This window comes from Protopterus annectens, chromosome 10.part0 (genome assembly GCF_019279795.1).
Source record: "Protopterus annectens isolate FY-2018-M chromosome 10.part0, PAN1.0, whole genome shotgun sequence".
NCBI lineage: Eukaryota > Metazoa > Chordata > Ceratodontiformes > Protopteridae > Protopterus > Protopterus annectens.
Window position 1 is genome coordinate 931,744,288 of NC_056744.1, and position 27,857 is coordinate 931,772,144.

Consider the following 27,857-nt stretch of genomic DNA (forward strand, 5'->3'; position numbering starts at 1 on the left):
GAGTGATATTTTTGATGCTACCAAATTTTGTTCTGCCTTGAGCAGAACCGTAGCAGTCATTTCTGGGTTAAATGACAGCAATCTTCTCAGCAAGATGGCCATGTAGATCTTATAATCCATATTAATTTAGAAGTGTAGGTCCTTAAGATGCAAATAATTGTGTCTTTGCCAGGTGTAAGAACTGGTGATAAAAACTTGCTTCTAGGAAAGGAGAATCTTTGTCGTGGTTGCCACCTCAGGAAAACACCTTGTGCATTTGTATGGCAGTCACAGCAAAACATAACTTTTTAACAACCTTCACCAGGCGATCATCAGTTTCTGAGGATTTGTTGTCCTTAAGTTTGTGCATTGTGTCAAATGCCTCTGAATCCAATATAGTTTGCTCTGGTAGGTCTGAATTGTCTGAAGAATGTGAACACCGACTGACCTTTACCAGGAGACCTACTCCTGGAAGACTTTGGGTTTTATGCTTAGATTTCAGGTATTTTTCTATGACATAGACTGAGAATGGGCAAAGGGGGAATGAAAGGATCTTTAGGGAGGAGCCTGGCCATTGATGCAGAAGGCTAAGGATGTGAGCTGTAATTTCTGTTGCACAGGTTTGATTCCCTTAGTCCTCTTTTGGCTAGTCTGTGGTCTTGAACAAGTTGCTTAGTCAGATAGTGCTTAGGGAACAACTGGGAATTTAGACCAGACTCCTCAATCCTCCTCTGAACTGCAGACCTAGAAACTATGAACTACCCATCAGGAAAAGCTGATGACAGCGTGAGGTGAATAACATGTATGGAACACAACATGTCTCAAACTGTTATAGTAGCAGTGGTTGTCTTGGAGAAATAATTTCATTAGTGTTGAAGTAAAGTTCTGTAGCAAGAGCTGCAATGACATTGTACTGTGTGGATCTCTCAATGTACGGTGGGAAAGTGAATGCAAAATGACTGAAATGTGCATATCCAGCAAGCACAGTGCTAGAAACTACTGTATTTCCACTAATGACTGCCCATTCTGTTAAACCAGGTAACGGCCATCACCCTTGAAAGTCCAATTTGCAGGACTAGAGCTCCGTGCCTAGCAGGGAGTTGATCCATACCATAATTTTGCAATGGATACTGTTAAGCAGTTGTAGTAGGTTAAAAGGTCAGCTAACCATCTGAGAGTGTTGACCCCCTCCCCCCATCAACAAGCTAATCATCTCAGAATCTAGGCAACATTTTCTGTTATTCCAGGATACCCTCTTAATTCCCTTACCTTTTGTCCTGTACATAAAAGACCTAGATACAATGAAAGCATAGGGGTGCAGGAACATATATCGCATACAAACAAGATGGAGAGAGAAGGAGAGTAATAGAAGAAGGAAGTGATCCCTGCCTTGACCATGTAGACAGTATGAGGAATATACGTTTGTAGTCATAGAGGAAGGTCCAACAGCACATTAATGCTGAGCTGGACTGCACCACTGCTAAGTGATTGATCAAACTGGATGATCAAGTTATAGTCATGCACATTCTGGGTAGCACAGCAGCTGACTGGAAAAGAATTTGCATGACTGACTCGCTCATTTGATTAGTTTGAACAAGTGTTCAGTTGAGAACCTTACCACCCTTTGCTACTAGATAGTGTAGGCTACTAGCAAACTACACATACAGTATGCACAAACATCATACAGAAACACACACACAGCACAGATAGGAGTAGATGGTCACCCACACACACCACAAATAGGAGCAGATTGTCACACACAGCACAGATATGAGCAGATGGTCACACACACAGGCACAGAAGTGGACATGCTGTTACATAGTCTCTTATACAGTCGCACACCACTGGACTACTTACTTGGATCATCAGTGAAACTGATCCACTTCACCCAGTGCAGATTTTGTCCCACTGAAATGCATAGGTGCACACAGCTAATTTGCTGTATAGTCTTGTTCATTTTGTGCTCTGCTCTGCTTGGAAGTTGCCGTGTAAGGACATTTGTGAATTGCTGTGCTAGGCAATTTGCTCTCCAATGCAGTGTACTGGGATGCTATTAGACTCCATTAACATAGGATGCAACACCAGCTACTACAGTTGCATATGAAGAAAAGACTTTTGCTGTTCTGTAGACCAGATTACAGAGCAGCAAGACAAACTGTGAATTGGAGCAGTTCCACCCGGTATGTATGCAGGAGTACCACCTTAATTTAGTAGTGGCTAGAGTTTGCATCAGCAGGATTACATGAGTTTTCACATTCTCAGACTGAGGCAGGCATTTTAATCTTAATATGCTTATAACCATTGACACTTAGGGGATTCCTGCACTTGTTAATGCTTTTCTAGAGAGGATTCCCGATCAATACTATCCTATTGCATTAGCATCCTATTTGCCATCAGGGTGGCAGAGACCTTCTCTAGATTACTGGACACCACTACTCAATGCTGTAGTGTACAGTAATCTAGGCATAGCAAAGGTTAGAAACATGAATTTTCTTAGGATTTAACAAACTATTACTGGTCAGAAAATTTCCCCTCTGCTTGACCAGAAATACAGTTAATTCACCACAGATTCTTAGTCAAACTTTTTTTATTTTATTATTATTTTGTGTGTTTGTGTTTTCAGATAATTCATCCTCAGGATTCCAAACGTGCCATTCAGTATAATTTGAAAATATTCAAATTCTTGCATTAGGGCCATGAATGTCTGAAATTAATTTTATGTGAGGTCTTTCTGAAGCTGTTGACTTCTCTGAGTGACTAGCAAATGTGTTCGGTGGTCTGATTTAGAACACAGGGGGAGGGTACAGGCATGGACACTCCTGTTTTGTTTTGCCCTGATAAATATTTTATCTTGATAGCTGCCACAGGTCTTCATGGTGCAGTACACTGTGAAATGTCAGTGGCTGCAGACATCTTTAACTCTGAGATCTTCAGGTGGTGTCTGACACCAGCCAGACCTTAGAGTGGTGAACAATCCCCATCTAGCTGAAAATGAGATTTCCCCTTCCTAAACCTAAATGGTTCATAACTCCTGATGCTACAAGCTTTTCTGGTACATGGAGTTGGGGGTGTTCGTCTCAGCTACAGCACTCTTAAGAGGAAGTGGCCCCATTGGATTAGAGACTCCACATCGGCCCTTTATGAACTACAGTCGGTTCCACTAACCTTGATAGCTGTGGAGGAAAAACTGCTTCCAAGGACTCTCTTAATCTGGCCCAGCAGTCATTCTGTTATGTGTTTCCTATACAAGCAAAGAGGGATAATGTGGTTGTATCCCTTTGCAGTTTGGCTGTGGGCCATAGTAAAGACATAACCTGTACAACAGTTTAAACTCCAGTTGAATTGCGTATGCTGATGGATTCTCTTGAACTGCCTATCCTTTCACTTTCTATAGCTGATTATCACAGAGTCATGTGTAGTTTGGACCTTCTGGAGGTGGGGCATTTAGCAGCAGACCTTGCTTGCCTCTTGGGAGAATGCTCTTGTCTGCCTCCTCTGTTCCATCAAGCATGGGAATAGGGAGGTAGAGGATGAATGCTACATTCTATGGTAGGGGAGATTCCTTTACGCCTCCACACTATTCTCATGGATACTATATTTTATCATAGAATTTATCAGAAAATGACTAAAAGATGTGTTATTTCTTGTTGACAGAGAAGGGTGGTGGTGCAGACTCTTGTCATCTGTGGCTGTAGAATAGACCTGCTTGCTCCAGAACATTTTAACTGTGGACATTTTTCACTGTGGTCATTTGGTTGTAGATTACACTTTTACTGGCAGTATTACTTGGACCTGACTACAAGACTTGGTTCTTCTTTGTTATGATTCTGCAAACTTATTTTTATCGGACTCTGATTACCCTGGGGTTTTTACCACCCGTTTTGAATTATCACCTGTTTTGTAATGTGCTTTACCAGGCATTTTACTGCCATGCTTTTAATCTGCTAGGTTTTAAGACAGATGAGTGCAAGTAAAAACAGGCATGTGTCTGAGCAGAAGCTGAAGCATAAAGGATAGGGATCTTGTTTTTATATGCATTCCCCAGCAGCAAGTATGGGCGCGTACGTTTCAGAGAAGTTACATGGAATACTGGCAGTGTTGTGTGTAAGCAATATCTTTTTTTGTTCAGAGCTGATAGGAACCTAGCTCTGTATGGAAAAGATAAGGGAAGTGGATTGTGTATTTTTGTGAATGATAGTTGGTGCAAAAACTGTAACATTGTAAATGAACATTGCTCTATAAATGTGGAATTTCTGATACTGAAATGCAGACCTTTTTATGTGCCCAGAGAAATAAATGGTGTCTATGCAGCAGCTGTATATATAGCCGAGTGCTAACATCACTGAAGCACTGAATATACTGCATAATACTATATGTGAGCTGCAATGCAAGAATTCTAACTGTGCATTTGTGATAGATGGTGACTTCAACAAAGCAGATCTCAGGAAGGTGCTACCCAATTACTACCAAATGGTGGATTTTCTCACAAGGGGAGCAAATACTCTAGACAAGGCTTACACTAACATAAAGTGGGCATACAGAGCTGTAGAACAACCAAGCCTGGGTGGCTGTGATCACATCTCCATAAAATTAATACCAGCTTACAAACCTCTCTTGATCAGAGATAAGCCCACTGTGAAACAAATTAGGGTCTGGCATGAAGGAGCCATGGAAAGTCTCAGGGGCTTCTTTGATGCCACAAACTGAGATATCTTCAGGGAGGCAGCCACGATGAACAATCTGGTGAACATAGATGAATATACTGAGACAACTATGGCTTATATATCCATATGCATGGAGGATGTTAAAAATATTAAAGTTAGAGCCAACCAAACACCATGGCTAAACAGCAAGGTGTACGAGTTGCTGAGGATACAAGGATGCTTCGAGGATGCAAAAGACTTGAGAAGCCTGTGGCATGGTATTCAACAACTAACTTGACTACAACAACTAACTTGACTACAAGACCAAGTCAGCTCATTGTGATGATAGCACTGAATTTCTGGACAATCTAAACACATTTTATGGCAGGTTTGAAGAGAAAAATAACTTGAAGGCTTTAAAGCTTCTCAATAACCAAAAGGACACAGTACTGAACTTCAGTGCTCTGGATTTAAGGAACTAGCTGAGGAAAGTGAACTCCAGAAAGGCTATTGGTCCAGATAACATTCTGGGGAAAGTATTGAAAGGTTGTGCAGAGCAACTCAGCATACTCCTGACAGACGTCTTTAATATCTCGCTTGTCCAGGAAAAACCACCAGCATGCTTGAAAGTTACCAACATAATCCCTCTGCCCAAAACAGCCAACCCCACCTGCCTAAATGATTCCAGGCCAGTGGCCCTTACATCAAATGTAATGAAATGCTTTGAAAGACTGGTTAAAAGACATTTGACTACAGTACTACCCCAGTCCTTTGACCCACTGCAGTTTGCCTATCAGGCAAACATATCAACTGCTGATGCCATTTTAGTGGCACTTCACCTCACATTGGAGCATCTTCAAGAGAAAAACTATGCCAGGCTGTTGTTCGTAGATTTCAGCTTGGCATTCAATATGGTGATTCCAATGCAACTTATAGAGAAGCTAATCAATCTTGGCATAAATTAAGGGCTCTGTAACTGGATCCTCGATTTCCTGACTAGAAGACCACAAAGGTCCTGTGCTGGTAACAACACTTCAGGGAGTATTGCAGTCAGCATTGGAGTACCCCAAGGTTTTGTGTGGAGTCCTCTACTGTTCACAATCCTTACCCATGACTGCTCTGCAAAAGCTAGCAACAACCACATCATCAAATTTCCAGATGACACCACAGTGGTGGAACTCATAAGTGGGGATGACAAGAGTGGGTATAGGAATGAGGTCAATGCCCCCAATTGAATCGTACAGTAACAAAATTTGGACATGAACATCAATAAAACAAAAGAAATTATTATTAACTTCAGAAAGAGCTCTGCCATGCACCTGTCCCTCAAGATCAATGATGAAGTGGTGAGAGTGCAAACTGCAAAGTTCCTGGAGGTACATATATAAGAGGATTTTTCTAGGAGTACAAACACAGGCCAGCTAAAGCCCACCAGTGACTACACTTCCTAAGAAGGCTGAGAAAACCAAAGCTCTCTATGAATGCTCTAAATACCTTATACAGAGGAGCCATCGAGAGCATTATCACCAGCAACTGCACTGTATGGTTCGGTAGCAGCACAATGGCCGAAAGGAAGAAGCTGCAAAGAATTAGAACAGTGGAAAAGATTGTGGGGACTAGTCTTCCTACCTTACAGGAGCTCTTTGAAATTAAATGTAAAAAGAGGTCCTGCGAAATTCTGAGTGACACCTCATCCAGCATATGGCTAATTCACTAAACCTCCATCTTGGTAGAAGGTTACAGAGTATCCTCTGCAGGACCTCCAGATTCATGAGCAGTTTTTATCCAACTGCAGTAAGACTCATTACTGCAGATTTAAATCTGGACGTATCAAAACTATAAGAGATTATTACACTCTCATTCTTTTTCCATACAGGAATTCTATTTATTTACTGCATACTAAAATTAATATATTCTCATTCAAGTGCAATTCCAATCACTTTCTTATGTGCAATACCACCCAATCTCATCTCTGTGTATAGTGTATTTTTCATGTGTTAATCGTCTAGTAGTCAGTGTTGTCCAGTGTATATAAATAGTGTACAAGCATGTGTGTCAGCTACCTAGACATTTACTTTTGTACTATAGTTATTTATTCTTTAATACCTATCATGTCTGTCTTTTTTTTTTGTTTGTTTTTTTCCTGTAAAAGAGCTGACACTTGAAATTTTGTTTAGGTAAAACTTGTGTTTCCTAAATGGCAAAGTTTCTTTGAAACTTTGAATCTTGAATTTTTTTTTTCAAAGTTTCTAAAAAGGTAACATTACTGCTTTAAGGGGAACTGTCATTACCAACTTATGTACTGCATAACATTACTTTGTTCATATTTTTGTTGCATTGCCTATCAATTGCCTTAAATGTTATACCTGAATTTAAACTGCAGTGTATATCATACATAATAACATTAATTCTTTTATTTTAATTTCTAGCCATTGCCAGAGAAGTTCATAATGAAGGGAATGGTGGAACGATTTAATGAAGAGTTCATTGAAACACGTAGAAACGCACTACATAGATTTTTAAACAGAATAGCCGATCATCCTACTTTAACTTTTAATGAGGACTTCAAAGTTTTTCTCACAGCACAGGCATGGGTAAAACCTTTTGATTTCAAAGAAGAAAATGGTTACAGTTGCACCACTCTTTCTCATGTTTTATTTAGTATTTCATTTTTGATGTAGCTAATTGATAACTGAATTTTAGTATAACAGAAGTGCACAATGGAGTGCTTTTACTATATAGCATTACATTCACTTACCCACCTGACAGGAAACAGAGTACAAAGGATTAGTCTGGATAAAATCACTTGGCTAGCAGATCTAGGAGACACTCTCTGATGCCCTACCTGAGGGAGGAATAAAAACACCTTGAAGTTTCAAGCACTTTATTTAGTAAAGTAGGTAGATGGCCGAGTGTTCTTGTTCTAGGGCCCTTATCTGGTAGAAACAATAATGGGCTCAGGTTTTTCACAAGGATCAAGTGTATCCTGTAGGACTTCCTCATGTTTCATTCTGAAATTGGTGCCACAGTTGTCCTTAAGCTATTCCAGGAATTCCCATACCTGTGCACTTTTTTATACAAAGGAGTGTCAGAATTGCTTATTGCTCCTTAATACAGAGATAACCTGCTTCATTTGCAGAAGACTGGCCAAGGACAGTGCTTGCAGGAAAAAAAAAAGTATTTCTGCTCCTTTTCAACTGAATTCATAATATTGCAGCTTTTTTTTCCTTAAAGCAGTCTCCCAGTGTTCCTAAGCATAATCCATTTGCCCGGTCAACCTTTCTTGACATTTATGTTAATCTGAATTCTTAATTCAGTTATAAAGATGCGCGGTGAATATTTTAACATTCAGTCCAATTATATGGAGCTCACATGCAGTTATATTACTATGAGGTTTTCGCATATGAAGTATTTGTGCTGTCTGGATAATTTCCTTCAGTCTCTGTCTGGGGGCTGACTTCATCACTCGTCAGTGTGCAGGCTGCATACAGAATTAGAGCATGTCCATTCTGCCATCTATAAATTATTCTGTTCCTTTTAAACTTGTATAACATAGTGCTTCAAATGATTCGGGAAGTACACACACACACACACACACACACACACACACACACACACACACACACACACACACACACACACACACACACACACACGCACACACACACAGTTCTTCCCTGGACTTGTATGCCAGCCCGCACTTTACAGAAGACCCATGACCTTTGAATTCTGTGGAGATAGTTGTCTTCTGTCTTCATTCTTTCTGACAAGTTAGCAGTTTGGCTGCAATTTATAGTTTCTTGTAATGCTCATAATTCTAATGGCTTCTTCGGGAAAACTACTTGTGGATATGAAGGAGAGGTGGACCAAAAGAAAGAATCTCTCATTTTGTAAATATATCCCATAAGCTTTTCAAAGTCTTTTGCAATCCCTCATTAGCTTAGGATATATTGTCATAGTGTGGCAGAGTCCTGCATTCATCATGTCAAGGGATCCAAACTGCAACCCTTGTCTGTCACACTTTCTGCTGTAAATTTAGTGAGGAAGATAGGCTATCTGTTTAAATTTCTGCATGATTGCTGGATGCTGAAGTGGAGATCTTTAGTGTTTTGCTATTGGTGGTGCTGCGGTAGCGTTGTCGCCTCACAGTAAGATGTCCTGTTCGATTCTCAGCTAGAGTGTCTTCTGTGGAGACATGCGTGAATGGGCGTACCTTCGTTGAAGTTTGTGCGTCAGAGCTGGCAATTTGGCACGTAAAAATCAACTGCCAATCATTAGCGGACCAGAGGTCCGCTGTGGCGACCCCTAACCGGGAAAAGCCGAAAGACACAACAACATTACTTTTTTCCTCTCCCTTTAAAGGAAATTTCTAATCTTGTATTGGGAATCATATCAGTGGAAGTGACTGATGGGATTATATCTGTTGCAGTCTGTACCTTGGCTGTTTAATCTTTTAAGACTCCCACACCTGGGGGGAACACACACCTCCTGCCAACAAACCACAAGCATTGCATGCTGGAGTTGGGTAACTTGTTTAGCCCTTGTGCACAATTGTTGTCTTCTGCTGCTTTCACTGTTTGCATGCTAATTGCTGGTGTTTGTGTTATAAATATTATAGCTTTCAATAGCTGAGAATACAGGGCATCAGCATTTTCTTTTGATCAGCACCACATAAGCCAAGACATTGCATCTGTGACCTTTAGGAAGAGTACAACATGAAATACCATTGCAAGTATTAACATTTCAATCCAGACACCCAAAGGCACAAGCTTCAAGAATATCCAAGAAAAAAAAAATGACTAGAGCGTAACGCCAAACGCTATTTTAATGAGTAAAATAATAAAACACAGCAAAGCTTTCAAGTTGCAAAACTCTTTCTGAATGCAATTACAAGGCACAAGCTTCAAGAGATTGACATTGCCAAATGTAGGTGTTGCAGGTGCATTGCACAATTCCAGGATTGTGCTGGAGGAGTTTGAAATGATGGAGAAAATAGAGGGGTAAACACTAGTTGCGTTTTCCTAGAGGAAGCTTTTCCATATAAAGCCTTGCATTTAAACAGCTGCCTCTTTGATCTTGAACAGTGAAGAGTCTAGTTTGTGCCTGTGTCCTGTTTCACCATAAACAAGAGAAGCAACATACAGTGGGTGCATCCTGCGGTGACCGTACCAACCATCTTATCAGTCAAGCAGACAGATTTATCCCTGGACATGCAGCCAGTAGGTGGTATTCTGAGCCCTCTGGAAGGTGTTTTCTGGCTGCAGTTGTAACAGGGATGGTTACAGTTGTTTTTTTAAGTTTAGTGGGGGAGACTTGTGTTTTTTCTTGTGGTACTTTTAGCAGGTGCTTATGTGTGTGTGTCCATGTGTGCAGTTTATCATGGCTGATAAACCCTCTGGATTCAAGAGATGCTCCTCGTGCAGTCGTAAGATGCCATGTTCTGACTCACATGAGGACTGTCTTTATTGCTTAGGGGCAGTGCACCTGGAGATTGAATGTGACATTTGTGCTACATTCAAACCCAAGGACCTACATGGAGTGCAACAAACTTCTTTTGATGAGCTTGGCTCAGGGGGATCCTCTGCCCTCAGACTCCCCTTCCAAGCCCTCTCAGGAACCTGTAAAGAGGCCTCCTCCTCCTCCTCCCTCGGGGGGGGGGGGTCATCTTCCTCCTCCTTGCTTTCAGAAATGCTGAGGCTGTCGAATCGCAGATCCTCTGATCTGATCCCAGCCTCATCAGCTTTGTGTTTGTGATCTGCCATTCTGAGAGCCTCGGATCAAACTCTCTGATCCAAGACCTCCATGGAGTGGAGGCCTTCAGATCTGAGTAGGCGCAAGCCATCCCTGGATCCAACTGAGATCCAACCGGCATGCCATCCAAGCCCTCTGATTCAACTAGGCTGCCAGGCACTATTACAACTGAAGGCTCACCCTCTCAGTCCTCCAAGAAATCGGATCCATCCCATTGGTGTGGATTCCCTTCCCAGGACTATAGGGCAGTGGGATCCAGGGTAAGATCCCATGCAAGGTCAGGATACTCATCAGTCTTATCCAGGTCCTCCAGAAGTCTACTTCCCTTAGACATGGCTAGAATGATGCTGAGCTTACTCAAGGTTCAAATCGAGTTGGGCTTGTTGCTGTCCCCTGCCCAGGTGACCAGGGGGCCCTCCCCATCTAATGGTGTGCACTCTCCTCTTCCAATTCCATTTTGCTGGGTCCTCCAAAGCCTTTCTCAGATTTGAGTGCTGAGACCTCATCATCCATCCAGGGTCAGCCCTCTTGCAAGTGCCTTCAGGTGGGCACTACCCCACTTGGGGTACCCATCTCTTCTGAGTCCTTCCCTGAGCTGACCATGGAGGAACCCCCTTAGAAGAGAACGTAGAAGAGGAGACACTTGGACTTCCCCAGAGAGCCTCTAATGGAGGACACTGATTTTCTGGAGGGAGATGGGTCCCCCAAACTTCCGCCTGAGGAAGTGTCCTGCAGGGACATCCTCGAGATTCTCAAGCAAAAAGGCAGTTGGTCTTCTCCCGCCCCAACTTCAGAGAAGTCCATGCTCCTGAAGGCCTTTGGGATGGGCCCATCTTCTTCTTAGGTGCCCTCACCTACTGATGAGCTTGTGGACCTTATTGCCAGCAGGGCTTGGAAGGAGCCAGACATGGTGGAACCTATTCCCAAAAAAGCTGACAAATTCTCCAGTCCTCTCAAAGACAATTTTGGAGCAAAGGTGTCCCTGTGGGTGCTATTGTGGTGGCTGCTGCTACTAAGAAGGAGCTAGCTGAGCAAAGCTTCCTTGGTCCATCCCCTGAACAGGGAATCCCAGGCCATCGACCATTTTGGAAAGTGCATGTTTGCCTCAGCTGCTTTCAGACTGAGAGCAACTAATTATTTGGCCCATTTTACCTAGCTTCAGAGGGACTTGGTTTCGGAGCTTACCACTTCCCTTACAGAGTTGTTGCCTCCAGAGATTCTTAAGCTGGTGTCCCCACAGCTGTCTACTCTGCCCTCCTTGGCTAATGCTTTGATGAGGTTGATCTTCAATATAGTGAAGGTCACCTCTCAAGTGGCAGGTACCGGTATTGCCATTCGATGGTATGCCTGGCTTCATCTGGCAGTCCTTGTGAAACCTTTCAAGGCATCTTTCACTAATGCCCCCTTTGACGGCGTCTCCTTGTTTGGTCAGTCTGTTAAGGAAACCTTAACCCACAGTGAGCAGGAAGGTAAAACCCTTTCCACGATTCTCCCCAGTGGTCCTTCTCTAAAACCCAGAAGGGAAGTAAGAAACGTTGGTTCTGGAGGACTCCTTCCAGGATGCTGTAGATGGAGTCTGCAAAACCAGGGGTCCCAAGAACCCTTCTTGGAGAAGCCCTTTCAGCATTCCTGAAATGCTGCCTGACTGTCCTACCCTAGAGTCAGTTGGGGGTTGACTCTCCCTTCATCCAGTAGCCTGGGTAACTGTCACCTCCTAACAGTGAGTGCTAAAAATTATTCCTAGTTGTTACTCCATTCCCTTTTCTCAGTCTCCTCCAATTCAAAAAATTCTCCTGGATGTTCCACCCCAGCAAAGAGAGCTGGCCTATCTTGAGGTTCAAGACCTTCTTCAAAAAAGAGCCATCCAAGAGGCCCCAACAGGACAACAAGGGCCTGGAACTTATTCTTGCTTCTTTTTGGTGCCAAAGAAGACCGGGGACCTGTATCCTATTTTTGGACCTCAGCGAGCTGAATCTCTCTGTCAAAAAGTTCAAGTTCCAGATGATCACCATTCAGTCCATTGTGCCTCTCTTGTGCAAGGATGATTGGATGTGTTCAGTGGATCTCAAGGATGTGTACTGTCCTAGAAAAATCAACACACTTTCCAGGAGACACTTACACTTTTGGTTAGGGGCTAGTCATTATCAGTTCAGAGTCCTGCCCTTCCGAATCACCACAGCCCCCCAGGTGTTTACCAAAGCATGGCAGTAGTGGCAGCTCATCTCCGGCTGAAAAGGTTCCAGGTCTTTCCATACCTGGACGATTGGCTCCTCATGGCTCCCACGAGACATCGGCTATCAATGGCCACCGATTATACTCTTAATCTTTTCCAACATCTGGGTATCACTATGAATCTACCGAAATCCAACCTTGTTCGCCAAAATCTGGAGTTCATCAGAGTACAGCTGGATACAATGTCAGAAACTACAGCACTGCCTCATAGGTAGGTACTAAGCTATTAGCCCAAGGGCCAAAGTAAGCCTAGCCAACAAGGTTCCCTGGCTTACACCACCCAAGAAAGTTAATTTCCTGTGTCCCTGTTGAGCAGAGCCACAGAAGTGATTCCTGGGGTGTATTTCCCATCCACTCATCAAGATTTTTCTTGAAGAGTGCTAATGAGGAACTTTGTTTGACATAGATGGGTAGCTTGTTCCAGAGTATATGAAGTCTCTGGGACAGGAATCAATCCCTCCTGTTTATTGTGGTGACAAGGTTTAGGTCCCCAGAGCGTGGAGCTCAGAGGATTTAACTCATTCGAATCCAGGTTTCTCTCTTGCTGGAGCTATGATGCCCATCTGCTCACTTGATTCTACAAGTGTTAGGTTCTATGGCAGCAGCCATTCAATTAATTCTTCTCACTAGATATCACATGCAGGTGCTCCAATGAACCCTGGCAGTCCAGTGGTCCAGTCTGGTTCAACCCATGTCTGTGACGATAAAGATGACTCAGGTTTGCAGGAATCACCTTGCTTGGTGGCATCAATCTCAGGACCTATACCTAGGCCTTTTGAACTGGTGGGGTCATGTGACATTAAATTTCTTTCATGAAAGATGGCCTTTTTAGTAGCATTATTTTAGCCATGAGGGTCTCTGAACTTCAGGCTGTGTGTATTAATCCACCATTCATGATCTTTCTTAAGGATAGGGTGTCTCTTAGAACAAATCCTTCCTTTCTCCCTAAATGGCCATTGAAGCTAATCTGAATCAGTTGATTCAACTACCAGTCTTCTTCCCTAATTACTCTAATAAAGGGGAGTATATCTTGCATTGTTTAGATATGCAAAGGCAATTGAGTTTTTATTTAAAAAGGATTGAGGAGTTTAGAAAATCAGACCAACTCTTTGTGGCTTTTGCTCAGAACAGAAAGGCCCAGGCAGTTTCCAAAGTGACTATTTCCAGGTGGATTGCTGGTTGTATTTCTTACATTTATGATAGTAGGCAAGTGGAATTGTCTAGACCAGTTAAGGGCAATTGTCTGTCGCTACTACTTCTGCCTTATTGGCCAGACTCTCCCTGGATGAGATTTGTGCTGCAGTGACTTGGTCTAATCCTCACACTTTAATTTCACACTACAAACTGAACTTAGTATCTAGGAACAGGAACAGGGCTTCCTTTGGTTTCTCCATGCTCCAGCATATCCTTCCTTGAGGCCACCCAGGGTACTTAGAAGCTGGGGACTCTGACCCATTTGTGATGAATAATGACACAACATCAGACAGACTTCTGTACTTACCATAACTTGGAAACTGTGCTATCCAGTGTCATTATTCATCACATTCCGACCCCCCCCATCCCCCTTCCTTCTGGGGGTTCTGGCAGGCTGGAGTAACTGATATGTTGAAATATTTTTGAGTTTTGTGCAGTTTACTCTGCATTTCCATTGGTGTAGCAAACTCGATCTGAGGTTAGAGGTAGCAGAATGTGAAGGGGAGGAGCTTGAGCTCTGAATCTGATCTGTCTGATAGTTGCCTGCTCGGATCCAAGACCCATTTGTGATGAGTAATGACACTGGATAGCACAGATGCCAAGTTATGGTAAGTACATAACTCTTTTGTTACTTCATGGTTTACATCTTATGTAGTAATGGCACACACCAATAAGCATTCTTGTTCACTAGTATGGAAATTACTTCTCTACAGGGTGTAATGGTAGACCTGTGTGAAGTGTGTCTGCCCTAAGTTGCAGGCCTGTCAGATCATTGACAGATATATTTCTGAATTTCTGAATTCTAAACTTCAGCCACCCTTGCTGTTTTCCATGACTCAAGTTTGTTCACTACCAGCTTCTCATCTGTTCCTCCCTTTCTCCATTTACCTAACCTTCTCTTTACGTCTGCCTGTATTTGTTCTTCTTCCACTCCTCAGTGACTTTTTCTGCAGTTTTCTTATGTTCAACCTGATTATCGTCTTTCTTCTGTTTGGTAAACAAAATTTATTTTTGGCAAGATGTTTGCATTCAGATAGCTTCAGCTGTGAGATGCTTCACAGGAATGTGTTTCTGGACATTGGCCACCCAGTGGGGTACTCTTCAAGTGAATCTTTTTGCTTCCTGCCTGAACAGACAGCTTCCTCTTTTTTTGTGACAGAGTCCCATGTTCTCTGGTCTGGAAGGTGGACAGCCCTCTCTTTTTCCTGGGAGGGGATGTTTCTTTATGCCTTCCCTCATGTTCTTTCATTCCAAAAGTCCTGTTCAGAATTCAACAGGATGCTTCCAAAATCTTGTTAGTGACTCCCTTTTGGCCCAAACAGCATTGGTTCCCTCTTTTTCAGCATTTAGCCCAGGCAAGTTACCTCACAGGGTGGACCTGCTCACACAAGACAAGGGATCTCTCATCCATCCCCATCTGTACATTCTTCAGCTGACACTGTAGGTGAAAGGATTTTGATTCCATATAGGCACTTTTTTTCTGCGGATGTGCTTAGGGTCCTGCAGGAGACTAGGAAATCCTACTTCTCCAAATAGAAGAGTTTTTCTGGTAACCTGAATCGACTTTATGTGGATGCTGCTGTGGTTCTATCTTATCTGTGTGAACTGCTCAGTGCTGGGTTGGCTTATTCTTGCATACATGACTTGCATGCATATCATCTGTATGTACATTCCCCCAGGTAACAATATATCTACATTTGAAGATATCCTGCACTGACCATCATGTCACTACCCCCAAAAAACCCTACTACTTGGAGACTTTAAAATAGATTGGGGCACCTGTTCCTCAGAATCCCCAACCACCCATATTAACCTGCATGCATTTACACAAATCATATCCACCCCTACCAGGATAGGTAAACCCAACCAAAAAGAAAGTATACTTGACTGGGTACTCCTAAACAGTCACCCCCAACTGTACACCTCTGGTACCCTCCTTAATGGCCTAAGCAATCACCTTCTCACATATGTAATTAAGCACAAAACCATTAATTCCCAACAACCCTTACTCAGAAAGGTCAGAAACAATAAAAACTTTGACCCTGCCAAATTCCAACAAGAACTAAACTCATGTAATTGGTCTATTCTAAAACACCTCCCCTTAGAGGAAGCAGTAGCATACTTTAACAACAAATTCCTTGAGATCCTTGATTTGCATGCACCTGTTTGTTCAAGGAGAACCAAGGCAAAAACTGCACCATGGCTTTCTATAGAGTCTAAACTCAAAATTACCCTTAGAAACAAAGCATGGGCTTTAGGGCGTTCTTCTAAAGACCCTCAAGATCACATTAAATACAGGCAATCCAGGAACTAAATCAAAAAATCAGTTTTACAAGACAAAAAACAATACTACAGTAATTTACAGACAGTAAATCAAAATAACCCTCAGAAGTTTTGGGCAGGTTTAAATAATCTACTACATCCTGGACAAACTTGCTGCTACTATTGATAAAACCCCTGAAGATGTTTCTGATAGTTTTAACCAATTCTTTACTGAGACAATTCAAGCCCTAGATAGCCAACTACCTCCTAGCACCCCTGGTCCTGAAAGTAGCACCCCTAGAAACCTACTCACGTTCAGCTTCCAACCAGTCGCCACTTCACTTATCCGTACCTTGATCAAAAAATTAAAACCCACTACACTTTCTGCTGATCAACTCCCTGCCGAGTACCTACAAAAGTCAGCTGATGCTATTGCTTACCCCGTCTCAATACTAATCAGTTGAACCATAGTAGAAGCTAAAATTCCCACCATCTGGAAAATATCCTATGTAATTCCACTTCACAAAGGAGGCAGCTCTACTGACTTCTCCAATTATAGGCCAATAGCTATACTCTCTCCACTTGCAAAGATTATGGAAAAATGTATTCATAGACAACTCATGCACCACCTAATCCAAAATCGCCTTATGGCAGACACTCAGCATGGCTTCCGTCCTCATCACAGCACTACTTCAGCCCTCCTAGCCTTTACTAACACCATAAACCATAATCGCAACAATAATTATATATCCTCAGCCCTCTTTTTGGATCTTTCCAAGGCATTCTATATGGTTGATCACCAGCTTTTAATCCACACCCTGCAAACATTCTGTCTAGATACTGGAGCCTTCCAATGGTTTCAATCCTACCTGAATGGTTGACAGCAGGCTGTCCTCTGGCAGAACAAACTCTCTAACCTTCTACCTAACACCCTTGGAGTACCACAAGGCTCTGTACTAGGGCCCTTGCTGTTCTCCATCTTTAACGACCTTTATACTGTCATCCCAAAAGTCAGCTGTATCCAATATGCTGATGACTCTACTCTGATTTGCTCAGCCACATCTCCAGTAGAGTTATGGTCAGCTACCCAGACAGAATAAAAGCCTTCCTAACCCCTTCAGCTAAAATTGCCATAGCTCGCTCTCACCTTCTTTCAACCCTTCTGTATGCATCCCCTCTACTCTCGAATTTAAACAAGACTGTCCTTAACAAACTCTCAGTTTGCTACAACCACATTGCCAGGTTTGCCACTGGGTTGCCTTTTAGGACACATCATTGCATCAATCTAAATCCGCTTGGGTGGCTTGAACTACCCAGCCTAATCCAGTATAACCAACTGATTATGGCCTATAAAATCCTCTATAATCCGGACAATACTCCTGCACTTAAAAAATATTATCACCCCCTATAACAATCCTAAACCGCTTCGATCCTCTAACAAACTACTAATTCAGACTAGCAAAATTAATAACACAGCCAGTGATTCTCTCTTTGCAAACTCTGTAAGTAGATCCTGGAACTCTCTTCCAGCTGATATTACCTTACTTTCCACCTTAGGTCAATTTAAAACTAGACTCAAACAACATTTGTCACTTAACTGGCTATGTCAATGTATCAAGCCTGGCTAACTCTCTAGAATGTGTAAAAATCTGTTAACCAGTTTACTGTGTAATTTAACTTAATCCTGACTTGTGCTCAGGATTAACTGTAACCTGTGGAACTTGTTTAACTTGCTTACTTATGTAATCTCTGTAAATAGTCTGTTTGTAATATGTAATGCTGGTAATGCTGGTATTATGTAATGCTGTATCTGCTTACCCTTGGAGCTTTTCTCCCCGGGCCTCCGCTGAAAATGGACATGCATCCAGTCGGACTATCCCAGTCAACAAATGTAAAATAAATAAATAAAATAAATTCTTCTGTTAAGGCCCGTTTACTAGCTATTTCTACTTGTCTGCCTTTATCACCTGCTTTAGCTTCTAGATTTGAGTGTCAACAGTTTCTTGAATGCATCTTTGATATTAGGCCCCCAGGAAGCCTGTTCCTCCTCCCAGTGATTGTAATTTTATTTTGGAAAAATTGACCCAGGCTCCTTTTGTGCTTGCAACTTTAGCTTCCTTACAGCATTGTCCTTGGAAGACTATACTTTTGTTAGTCCTTACTTCTGCCAGACAGATGGTTGAGCTTCATGCCCTTATGGCTTGTTGTCCTTTTTCGGTGTTCCATATGGACAAGGTCTCCCTTCATACTAATCCTTCTTTTATTCCCAAAGAGGCGAATGTGTTCTGTCTTATCACTTCATTCATTTGCCCACTTTTTTCTTTCTCCACAATCTGCTAGTGAGAAGGTGCTGCACACTTTGGATGTGCAGAGACAACTCAGATTTTATTTGGACAGGATTTAAGACTTTTCGCAGATCTCATCGGTGTTCATTTCCTTTCACTCTAGATCCCTAGGATTGGCTGTTTCCAAGCAAACTATTTCTTATTGGATTTCTAAAGCCATTTCTTTTTGTTATTCCTTTCATAGCAAGACCCCTTCTTCTTCTTCTGTTAAGGTTCATTCTACTAGGGCTGTGGCTTCTTCTGGTGCTTTTTTCAAGGGTTTGGATACCAACTCTATTCTTCAGGTAGCTACTTGGACTTCTGTGCGTAGGTTTACCAATCATTATAAGACAGATGTGATATCCAGTGCTAGAGCTGGTTTTGCTAAGGCCATTCTTCGTGGGTCCCTGTAGAACTCTGCTGGTCTGGTCTTTCTTCCTTTCTTCTTCTTGAGCTTTTGCACTTTTCCCTGTTGTAAGGAGTACCACAACAGTGAAATAGAAGGACATAGTAAGTTGTGTAAGAATTTGTAAGGAGTACCACAACAGTGAAATAGAAGGACATAGTAAGTTGTGTAAGAATTTGTAAGGAGTACCACAACAGTGAAATAGAAGGACATAGTAAGTTGTGTAAGAATTTGTAAGGAGTACCACAACAGTGAAATAGAAGGACATAGTAAGTTGTGTAAGAATTTGTAAGGAGTACCACAACAGTGAAATAGAAGGACATAGTAAGTTGTGTAAGAATTTGTAAGGAGTGCCACAACAGTGAAATAGAAGGACATAGTAAGTTGTGTAAGAATTTGTAAGGAGTGCCACAACAGTGAAATAGAAGGACATAGTAAGTTGTGTAAGAATTTGTAAGGAGTGCCACAACAGTGAAATAGAAGGACATAGTAAGTTGTGTAAGAATTTACCATAATGGTATATGACCTTCTCTGCGCTGTTGCAGTATTCACTCCTTCCCTCCTCTCCCTGGTTCTTTTCTCTTCTGCATGTACTTGTTACCTCTCTACTCCTTGGAAAGGCTTTTCTAATGGGGCTTTCAGTTCTGAGGATGGTATGTCTGGATGTTACCTTTATGTCCTACACTGTATGTGGGAGCATATGTGTGATGTATGGCATACCTTAAGCAACCTAAAGGCTTTGGTGTACTGGCCGAATGTTGTTCCTCCCTTGGTAGGGGATCCCTATGGTAAGGAATACCGCAACAGTGAAGAGAAGGACATCTGCCATTATGGTATGTTCTTACACGATTGTACTTTCTCTTTTCATGAGGCATGAAGTCTGTTTGGGGGCTACAGTTAAATATCAATTCCAGGACCTGATAGGTCATTTTTCATGCTATTTTCATGCTATTTAGAAGGCATCCAGGGATATTGTCTGAGTGCATTAATCCAGTGTTCTTGGCCTTAGAGAGAGCCTTAAGAACCTGTTTCCTAGTGATAGCAGGGCGGGTTGTATTTGATGGTAGTTCCTGAGGGAAGGTGGATGAGGAGAGAGCGGTGAATTTGGAGCTGAATTTGACAGCTAGTAGATTTTCTGTATCTTCTGGCTCAGTATAGGTGGCTCCATTTACAAGGAGCGCTGCACACAATTGTATATTGCCTTTGAGGTTGTGGACATAGCTAAGGAATGCCTTGTGATTTTCCTTGGCTTGGGAGGCCAAATTTACCTCAAAGTTGGCTTTGGTTGACTTTATTGGTCCTTGGAGTTTTGTGTAGATTGATGAGAGTGCTTTTGTCTTGATGGGTGCTGTACCTCTTCTTCCTACTTTTATTCAGCCTGTGGATGATGTGATTCTACCAGGGTGGCTTTTTTTTTGTGTTTATTTCTGTACATCTTAATGGTGTGTACAGCTGCCTGTATACAGCTATTAACATACTTTTGTAGGGTTTCTGTGAACAGGTCAGCGTAGGCAGCAGTGTTCTCAGGGTTTATGGTGGCTTGAAATTTTGGCATGTTATCACTTAATAGTAGAAAGATCCCATGGTGGTGGTGCTGCGGTAGCGTTGTCACCTCACAGTAAGACTCTGTCCGGTTCGATTCTCAGCTAGAGCGTCTTCTGCATGGAGACATGCGTGAATGGGCGTACCTTCATTGAAGGTTGTGCGTCAGGCCTGGCAAGTCGGTACTTAAAAATCAACTGCCAATCATTAGCGGACCGGAGTTCCACTGTGGCGACCCCTAACTGGGAAAAGCCGAAAGACACAAACAAACAAATTACTTAATAGTAGAAAGATGGCCTGAGAATAATTCAGGGCTAGCTGGGGTTCCAAGTTTTATTTTTGTTTCAGAGGATACCATTTTATGGTCTGACCTTACCAGAGGAGACATTACACTAGGGGGTCTGCAGCAGTCTCCAGCATTAGTAAGGACCAGATCCAGTATGGTTGCCCCTCTTGTTGGTGTATTGACAGTCTGGTCCGGGGAGTTTGTGTTTACCAAATCCAGGAATCTCTGTTCCTGTACCTTAGGTGTTGTATGTCATTCCCAGATAATACTGGGATAATTAAAGTTGCCTATAAATATGATATTTTGTTGGATGGTGACTGTTTCCAGTAAGTTTAAATGCATGATATGGGTTGCCTAGTTCATAGAGGGGGGGGCCTATGGCTTGCAAGGAAGTGGAGCTGGATTTTGTCTTCGGTGATTTGAACATGTTGAAGCCCAAGTGTATTATCCTATTTCACCAGCATTGAGGTATGTTTATTTGTAATGTAAATCAAGACACCTCCACCTTTAGTCCCTGTCTGGGTAGTAGCTGGTGTAAATGTGTGGAAGGCATTATAACCTTGCACTGTCTGTGTATTCTCCACAGCCTTAAGCCATGTCTTAGTGACCGCACAGATATCAGAATTCCCTAGGATGAACAGAGCTTCTAGGGAGTGGAGTTTTTGTTTAGACTCCTAGCATTGAGCAGTAACACCTTTAGATTTTCTTGGTTTGGATTTGCTATGTCAGAAGTACTTTCAGTTTGGCATTGCCTAAAAAAGGCAGCATGGGGAGAACCATGTTTTAGCTAATATTCGAAAGCCTAGAGGGGAGAAGTGCAGATCACTCCTTGCAAAGCAATGTACTTTGTTGACCATCTACTTCCATACTGACAAATGCTACACTCCCTTTGAATGACACCAGAAACTAAGCCAATTATTAGTCGGTCATCTTTTGTTTATATTGCAGCATCATCTTTGCAGAAGGTAAAATGCTGCTTAATGCTAGGCTCATACCAATCTGGGACACACATTCTGAGAGCTGCGTGATGTCTGTCTTCATATAGTCTAGGGAAGTACATCTCGGCTCATTTACACCCACATGGACCATGAGTCATACTGGTACTTGTGGTCCAGTGACCTGAGTGCGTGTGTAATGTTCTGGATCATGGCCCCTGATAAGCAACTGACCAGGACTTTCTCCTTACTCAGCTTGGAGAGAGAGACATCAGTGTGTTTCACAGTGGAGTCTCCAATGACCAGAATGTTCAATTCTGTGGTGGCTTGCCTTTTGGGCTTAGAAGTATATGTGGCTGTATTTGTTGATGTTGGTGTTGTTTTGAAAGTGCATTTGGGGTTGCTGAGGGCATTTGTTATGTGTACTTCCTCTAGGAGGTCTTTGGGGTTTAGGAAGGTTACATTTAAGTGCCTCAGCATATGTGGGTCTGTGTGTCTGCTTTGAATTGTCTGTGATGGGTGCAGCATGTGTACTACTGACAACCTTACTAACATTCGGAGTGCTTTTATGTGAGAGCTTTGTCTTCAGTGACATTGTGTAAATATGTCTCTCACATACACCACATCAGTTTGCTTGAGAATTAACTGGTTGTCAGTAAACTTAAGGCATTTCTGCATTGCTTCAGCATGCCCATATCCTCCATACTGTTAATGGAGATAGTGCGAAAGTCCATATGCATGGGAACAGACCCTTTTTACGTGATTAGACAGTTTGATTGAAAATATAAAGTAATGTCAGGAGTATATGGTTTGAAACTCTGGGGGCAGATCTTGTCACTGCAAACTAGTTGTCCTATGTGCAACTAGGTATTGGTGAAATTTTAATGGTGCTTTTACAGGAAAAATGTCAAATTAATGTACCTGTGGCTATACAAGGCACTGCCAAACACTTGAGGGGGAAACTAATAAGTAGAGCCTTCTTCCTCTTCCGGCTTTTCCCGGTTAGGGGTCGCCACAGCAGATCACCTGTCCATTCATGACTGGCAGTGGAGTTTTATGGTGTCGAGTTGCCAGCCCGGCGTCCAGCCTTCCACAGAAGGCACACACATGCACACACTCATGCCTAGGGCAAATTTAGAGTGTCCAAACCACCTACAGCATGTCTTTGGGAACCCATGTGACCACAGGGAGGACATGCAGACTCCGCACAGTATTTGGGCAGATATTCTGAAGTTAGAAGCAAATCAAGCAGTACTTGCTGAAAAGAAAGAAATAAGTAGCTTGTTAAGAATGATGAAAAGGGAGGAGTCGTCTGAATGGCTACTGCCTGACTACTACTAATGTTGGTCTTACCACACCTTCACTGTACTAAGATAAAATGCTCCTTTGCTTCTTCTGTCACTGGAAGCAAAACAATAGCACCAATCCCAAGATAAGAAGCAAGCCACAGCCTGTTTGGTGATCCACAGCCTTGTCCCAGATGAATTAAGGGTACTATGTCCCACTTTCTTTAGGTTGGCCAACTATCATCGCTCAATGTAAATCTTTGCAATGATATGGCCTTTCAATTAAAGGAAGTTTCGATGATTAGAGCATTGACCCATTGAATAGCACAGTTTAGGATCTGGTACCATGAGTTGATGGAGTGATGTGTCAGTTCAGTGGGATTTTTTTCACTTAAAAGGACTGAATCTAAGAAGAACAAAATACCATTCAGACTAGAGTCTGTGCCAAACATCAGAGTAGATGCCACAGAGGTCATAGTAAGTTGTTTTTACCAAATCCTTACTGTTTTAACTCAAAATAAAGATCCAGTGTTGCTTTTTTCTGTCTGGTCTTAACCTGTGAGTCATCAGATCCAACTCTTATCCGAAGCTGGCCATATACAGAATCTTCAGAGTCGGAGCTGCTCCTCCTCTACCTATAAGCCGGGTTACTGTTGCACACTCTCCTCTGATCATGTTTGCAGTCATAGTAATGGGATCATTGACAACGAGCTCTGCCATGTAGTATCTTTTGGATAGCATTTTTGAAATCTTTTTGAAACTTTTTCCTCTGCCCTGTTTTAGATAGTTTTAAGATAAGTTTTGTTAAGTTTATTAGGTATAGTAGTAGCTTAGCTGTGTTTGCTGCTAAATGCGTGACATTCATTAATATTCTTGCCTTTGTTCCTTATCTCTTTCTTTAGACTACAGTTATTGAATTTTGAGTCATTATTCTGGCTAGTTTGTTAAATGTAGTGGATATATAATAGCTTTTGGGATTTTATAGCGTTATAACTTGTTAGATGGGTAGGTTGATTTGTCACTGGTTTGGTTTGTGTGTTTAATGCGTCATTGTTACTCTTATGATGGATAGTTCTAAGGCCTTCACAGGATGCCCATGACAAATATGTAGAGTGTCTGGGCACTGTCCATTTGGAGATTGACTGTGAAGCATATGCTGTATTTGGTGCTTGTGACATTAAGAAGAGGCAGCTAAGTTAGTGGTTACAGGTCTTCTGAAACAATCCTCTATCTCTTCCTTCTCCCCTCCCTCCCTGAGTAAGAAGTCTGACAAGCGGAGAAAAAAACAGTCTAAAGAAAAGAGGCTAAGGACCATGAAGAAGGGCAGGAGGATTGCAAACTGCCATCCTTGTCTTCATTTATATTGCCAGATCCAAAAGTACACAGCTGTTCAGCCCCTTTGTGTCCTTTGGTGCTGGCTCGTTCCTTATCTTTGGTTTTGCAAATTCCAGAGTCGTCTAACTCCTTGGGTCAAAGCATACATTCTCCTAGTCTCCACCCCCTGGGCCCTTTTTCCAAAATGCAAAATAAGAACTCATTATGGGAAACTTTGAGCAGTGAATGTTCAAATAATGCATTATTAAGATTCTTTGTTTTTATACTATAATTATGCTCATAAATTCTTTTTTGAAGGGTTCTTTCAGTTTTTCCAAAGTACAGACATTCACACTTTTTTTTTTTTTACAAATTGCTAAATAAAAGACCCCGAGGGTGGAAACTGGGAGAATTATTTGTTTTATAAAGAACTGGTGTGGCAATTTAGGTTTAATGCCTTTACCTTTCCATGACTGAACGATTGTTTCTATAAAGCCAGTGCTGAAAACAAGAGCATCAAAATTATAGTGCTTCAGAATTCTTTAACCCCTGCAGTTATAAAATGATTCTGAACCTGGAATGTTTGGTGGATTTGCTTTATTAATACTGGTTTGGAAGAGAGAAACAACTTTTAAATATTGTAGTTTTAAATACTGATTTTATGTTTTTATTTGAAGTGCTGTTTTATGACTTAACAATTTGTGTTATGAGTATTTTTCCCTTTTAAGTGTTTTGGACAATTGTTTAGGGTTGATTGGCTGTTAATTGAAGCTAATACTTAATTGCAAGTTGTACGAAACATCTTTTATTCTGATGAAGTTCTAGAAGAAAAGAATGAAAGTGCTTGATGTCATTTCTTAATAAAGGTTTTGGATTTTATTGGTCTCCTCTATTTACCATAACCTGCCTTGCTACCGTTGTTTTCCGATTTTAAGTGGAGTTTGATAGCTTGCTTTTTTGTTGGTTTATCAGTGACTTTTGGCTAGGCAGGAGTGGATATTTAGTATGGAGGCAACTATTAATTGTGACCTGATGAATGGTGCTGGTGGTGGTGAAGATAGTTTAAACTTTTCGGCTGCGTTTTGTAGCCTAAATTCAGAAGTTCAGCATTTGAAAGGAGAGGTTACGCAACTGGTAGAGCTCCTTTCTCAGTCAGGAAGTTCATTGCCATGTGGCCAACCAGTGAGAAACATGCTCTACGAGGAGGCAAAACCATTGAACAACATGGATGAGTTTGGTAATGGCAGCTTGAGTTCCGATTTTACTCTTGGCAGAGGATTAGAACAGGAAAAACAGATATTTTCATCTACCCAAGGTTGCTCTCTACGGGAAGTGCTGACAACACAACAGTCTTTTGAACTTTGTCCAAACTGTCTTAACTACAGGGATGGATGTACTTTTTCATCTGTAAATCGAGGTACTGTTACATATAATAACTTTTATCATACGAATAGAGGAAATGTTGTCCCCTGTACAAGTTTAAAAGGTGTTTCACATAGCTTCACCAACTTAGACCAGTTTAATTGTTGGGCTAATGCATTTGATGGAAATAATTTATTTAATAAACCTGCTAATAGTGTTGGGGGCACCAGGAAAGTTAATGGAGTGTATATGGACTCCCACAAGGACCGTATTTAGACTTTAGAGTCTAAATTGTTTAAGGCAAAAAGTCTGAGACTGGACAACTTGTATCTGGAGGAGTGCATTAAGAGAGAAGTTGTGCCTCAAGATTTACGGTTGTGTAAATACTCTAACGGTTGGAATATGACCTGGAGATGGTTAGAGTTTAATGCCTTATTTGATAAGTTTGGTATTGAACTTATGCAGCTGATTATTAAATATAATAAATGTAATAGTGAGAACTTATTAAAAGAAGGTGAAGTATGAAACAATGTAATCAGGGATGATTTATTGTTTGATTACCACAGAGACACTTATGACAAAATATTTAATAAGATTGATGGGAAATGTGAAGACATAATTAAACATAAACAAAGGAAACGTTTTAGAGATTTGAAGCAATATGCTGACCTGGTAGCCTACCCTTTGAAAGGTTGTTGTTGTAAAAAACACAAAAATAAAGAAGGGTACAGTAGTGTAAAGGTTGAAACTGATATTCAGAAGGACTATAACACACTTAGTGTTAATTCACCACTTAATAATAATGTGCCTCCACTCAGTAAGGTATTAGAACTTGATGCAATAGAAACTGTAACTTTAAATAGTACAAACACACAAGACGAAGAGGGTGAGAATAGTTATGATTTTTTCTGTGGTCAAATCAAAGGAAAAACCCCCAGGGAAAGCAAAAACATGTAGCTAGTAATTGCAGTGAAAGATGATGGGATGACTCATATTTTTAATGGATATCATATTTATAATTACAATTCTGTCAGTATCACTCCAGTACATTTTTCTGTATTTGAGAAAGGATTAAAATTTGTACTCTTGGGAAAGTTTAACATTTGTGACACCCTTAATAGAATTAAAATTATTTATCAGGAAACTGAACTTGGGTTTAGATTTTAATGAATCAAGGGACACCTATGAATGTGAAAAACAAAATAAGCCGTAAGGAAAGTCTTTTTAACTCCCAATTCACCTCACCCTACAGGTTTTTGAGTCATCTTGTCTGGCAGAATTATATGAACTTTCTTTAAACATAAGCTTTTATAAATTCTATAACTTAACTCCTGCAGAGAAAATTACTTTGAATGAATTGGCACAGAATTCTAACATTAGAGTCATGAAACCTGATGAGGGTGGGGGTACAGTATTTGCTCATAAAATAGACTATACAAGTGCTATGTTTCAAATATTATAGGTCACTACAAAATACTCCTGGTTTCTAGGAATTAAATCAATTTAGCTTATCGAAAAATTGATCTATTCCTTGAAGATTTGTATATGAAGGGGAGAATACCCTTGATTTTTTTTTAAAGTGGACAAGCCCAGGGTACCTACAATATTTGGAATCCCCAAAAGTCCATAAAAACACTTTAAACCCACCATATAGACTAGCTGTGGCAGCGGGTGGATCAAAGACGCATTCTTTTTCTGTTTTTCTGGACCAAGCTTTGAAATGTATTATGAATAAAAAAACACATATGGTTAGGGATTCCTGTGATTTTTTGAGTAGGCTAAACTGTGATTTCATTAAACCTGGTATTGAGTTCTTAAACATAGATGTGGTGGATCTTTTTCCCTCCCTCCCTTTGGTGTATGGTTTGGATTATTTTAGTGACAGTTTAGTCAGCTTTGATTGTTTGAAAGACATTGAGCTTATGAGTGTTGTAGAGAATAATTTTATATTTTTTGAAGGGGAAGCATTCAGACAGAAACAGGGCATAGTGATGAGGGAGAGGCATGTGCCCCCTTATACACAAATTTATTGTTGCTGAATTGGAAGAGGAAGCATATATTTGGTTCACACTTTTGGGCACATATTAGATTTTATGTTATGTTTTTAGATGACCTTTTCATCTTGTGGGATTGCCCAGAAGAGGTGATTGGAGAATTTTTGGAATATCTTCACGGTACCACAACCTTTTTGAAATTTACACATACTTTTCATAAATCCAAAATTAATTATTTGAACACAGGTATTGAGATTTTTGAAGGTAATTTTGGGACTAAAATTTACTGAAAACCAACCTTCAGTAATTCATACCTGCCCTTCTCTAGTGCACATCCCCTTAAACAA

At 41.3% G+C, this 27,857-nt stretch overlaps 1 protein-coding gene across 2 annotated transcripts in view; it reads left to right on the forward strand.

Moving 5' to 3' along the window:
- SNX7 (sorting nexin 7) overlaps positions 1 to 27,857 on the forward strand; it is a 630,080-nt gene that overhangs the window by 173,465 nt on the left and 428,758 nt on the right. For both annotated transcript variants that reach the window (XM_044085708.1, XM_044085709.1), the window contains exon 4: positions 7,052 to 7,216. In XM_044085708.1, the coding sequence (XP_043941643.1) occupies positions 7,052 to 7,216 (165 nt within the window). The remainder of the gene's footprint in view (positions 1 to 7,051; positions 7,217 to 27,857) is intronic.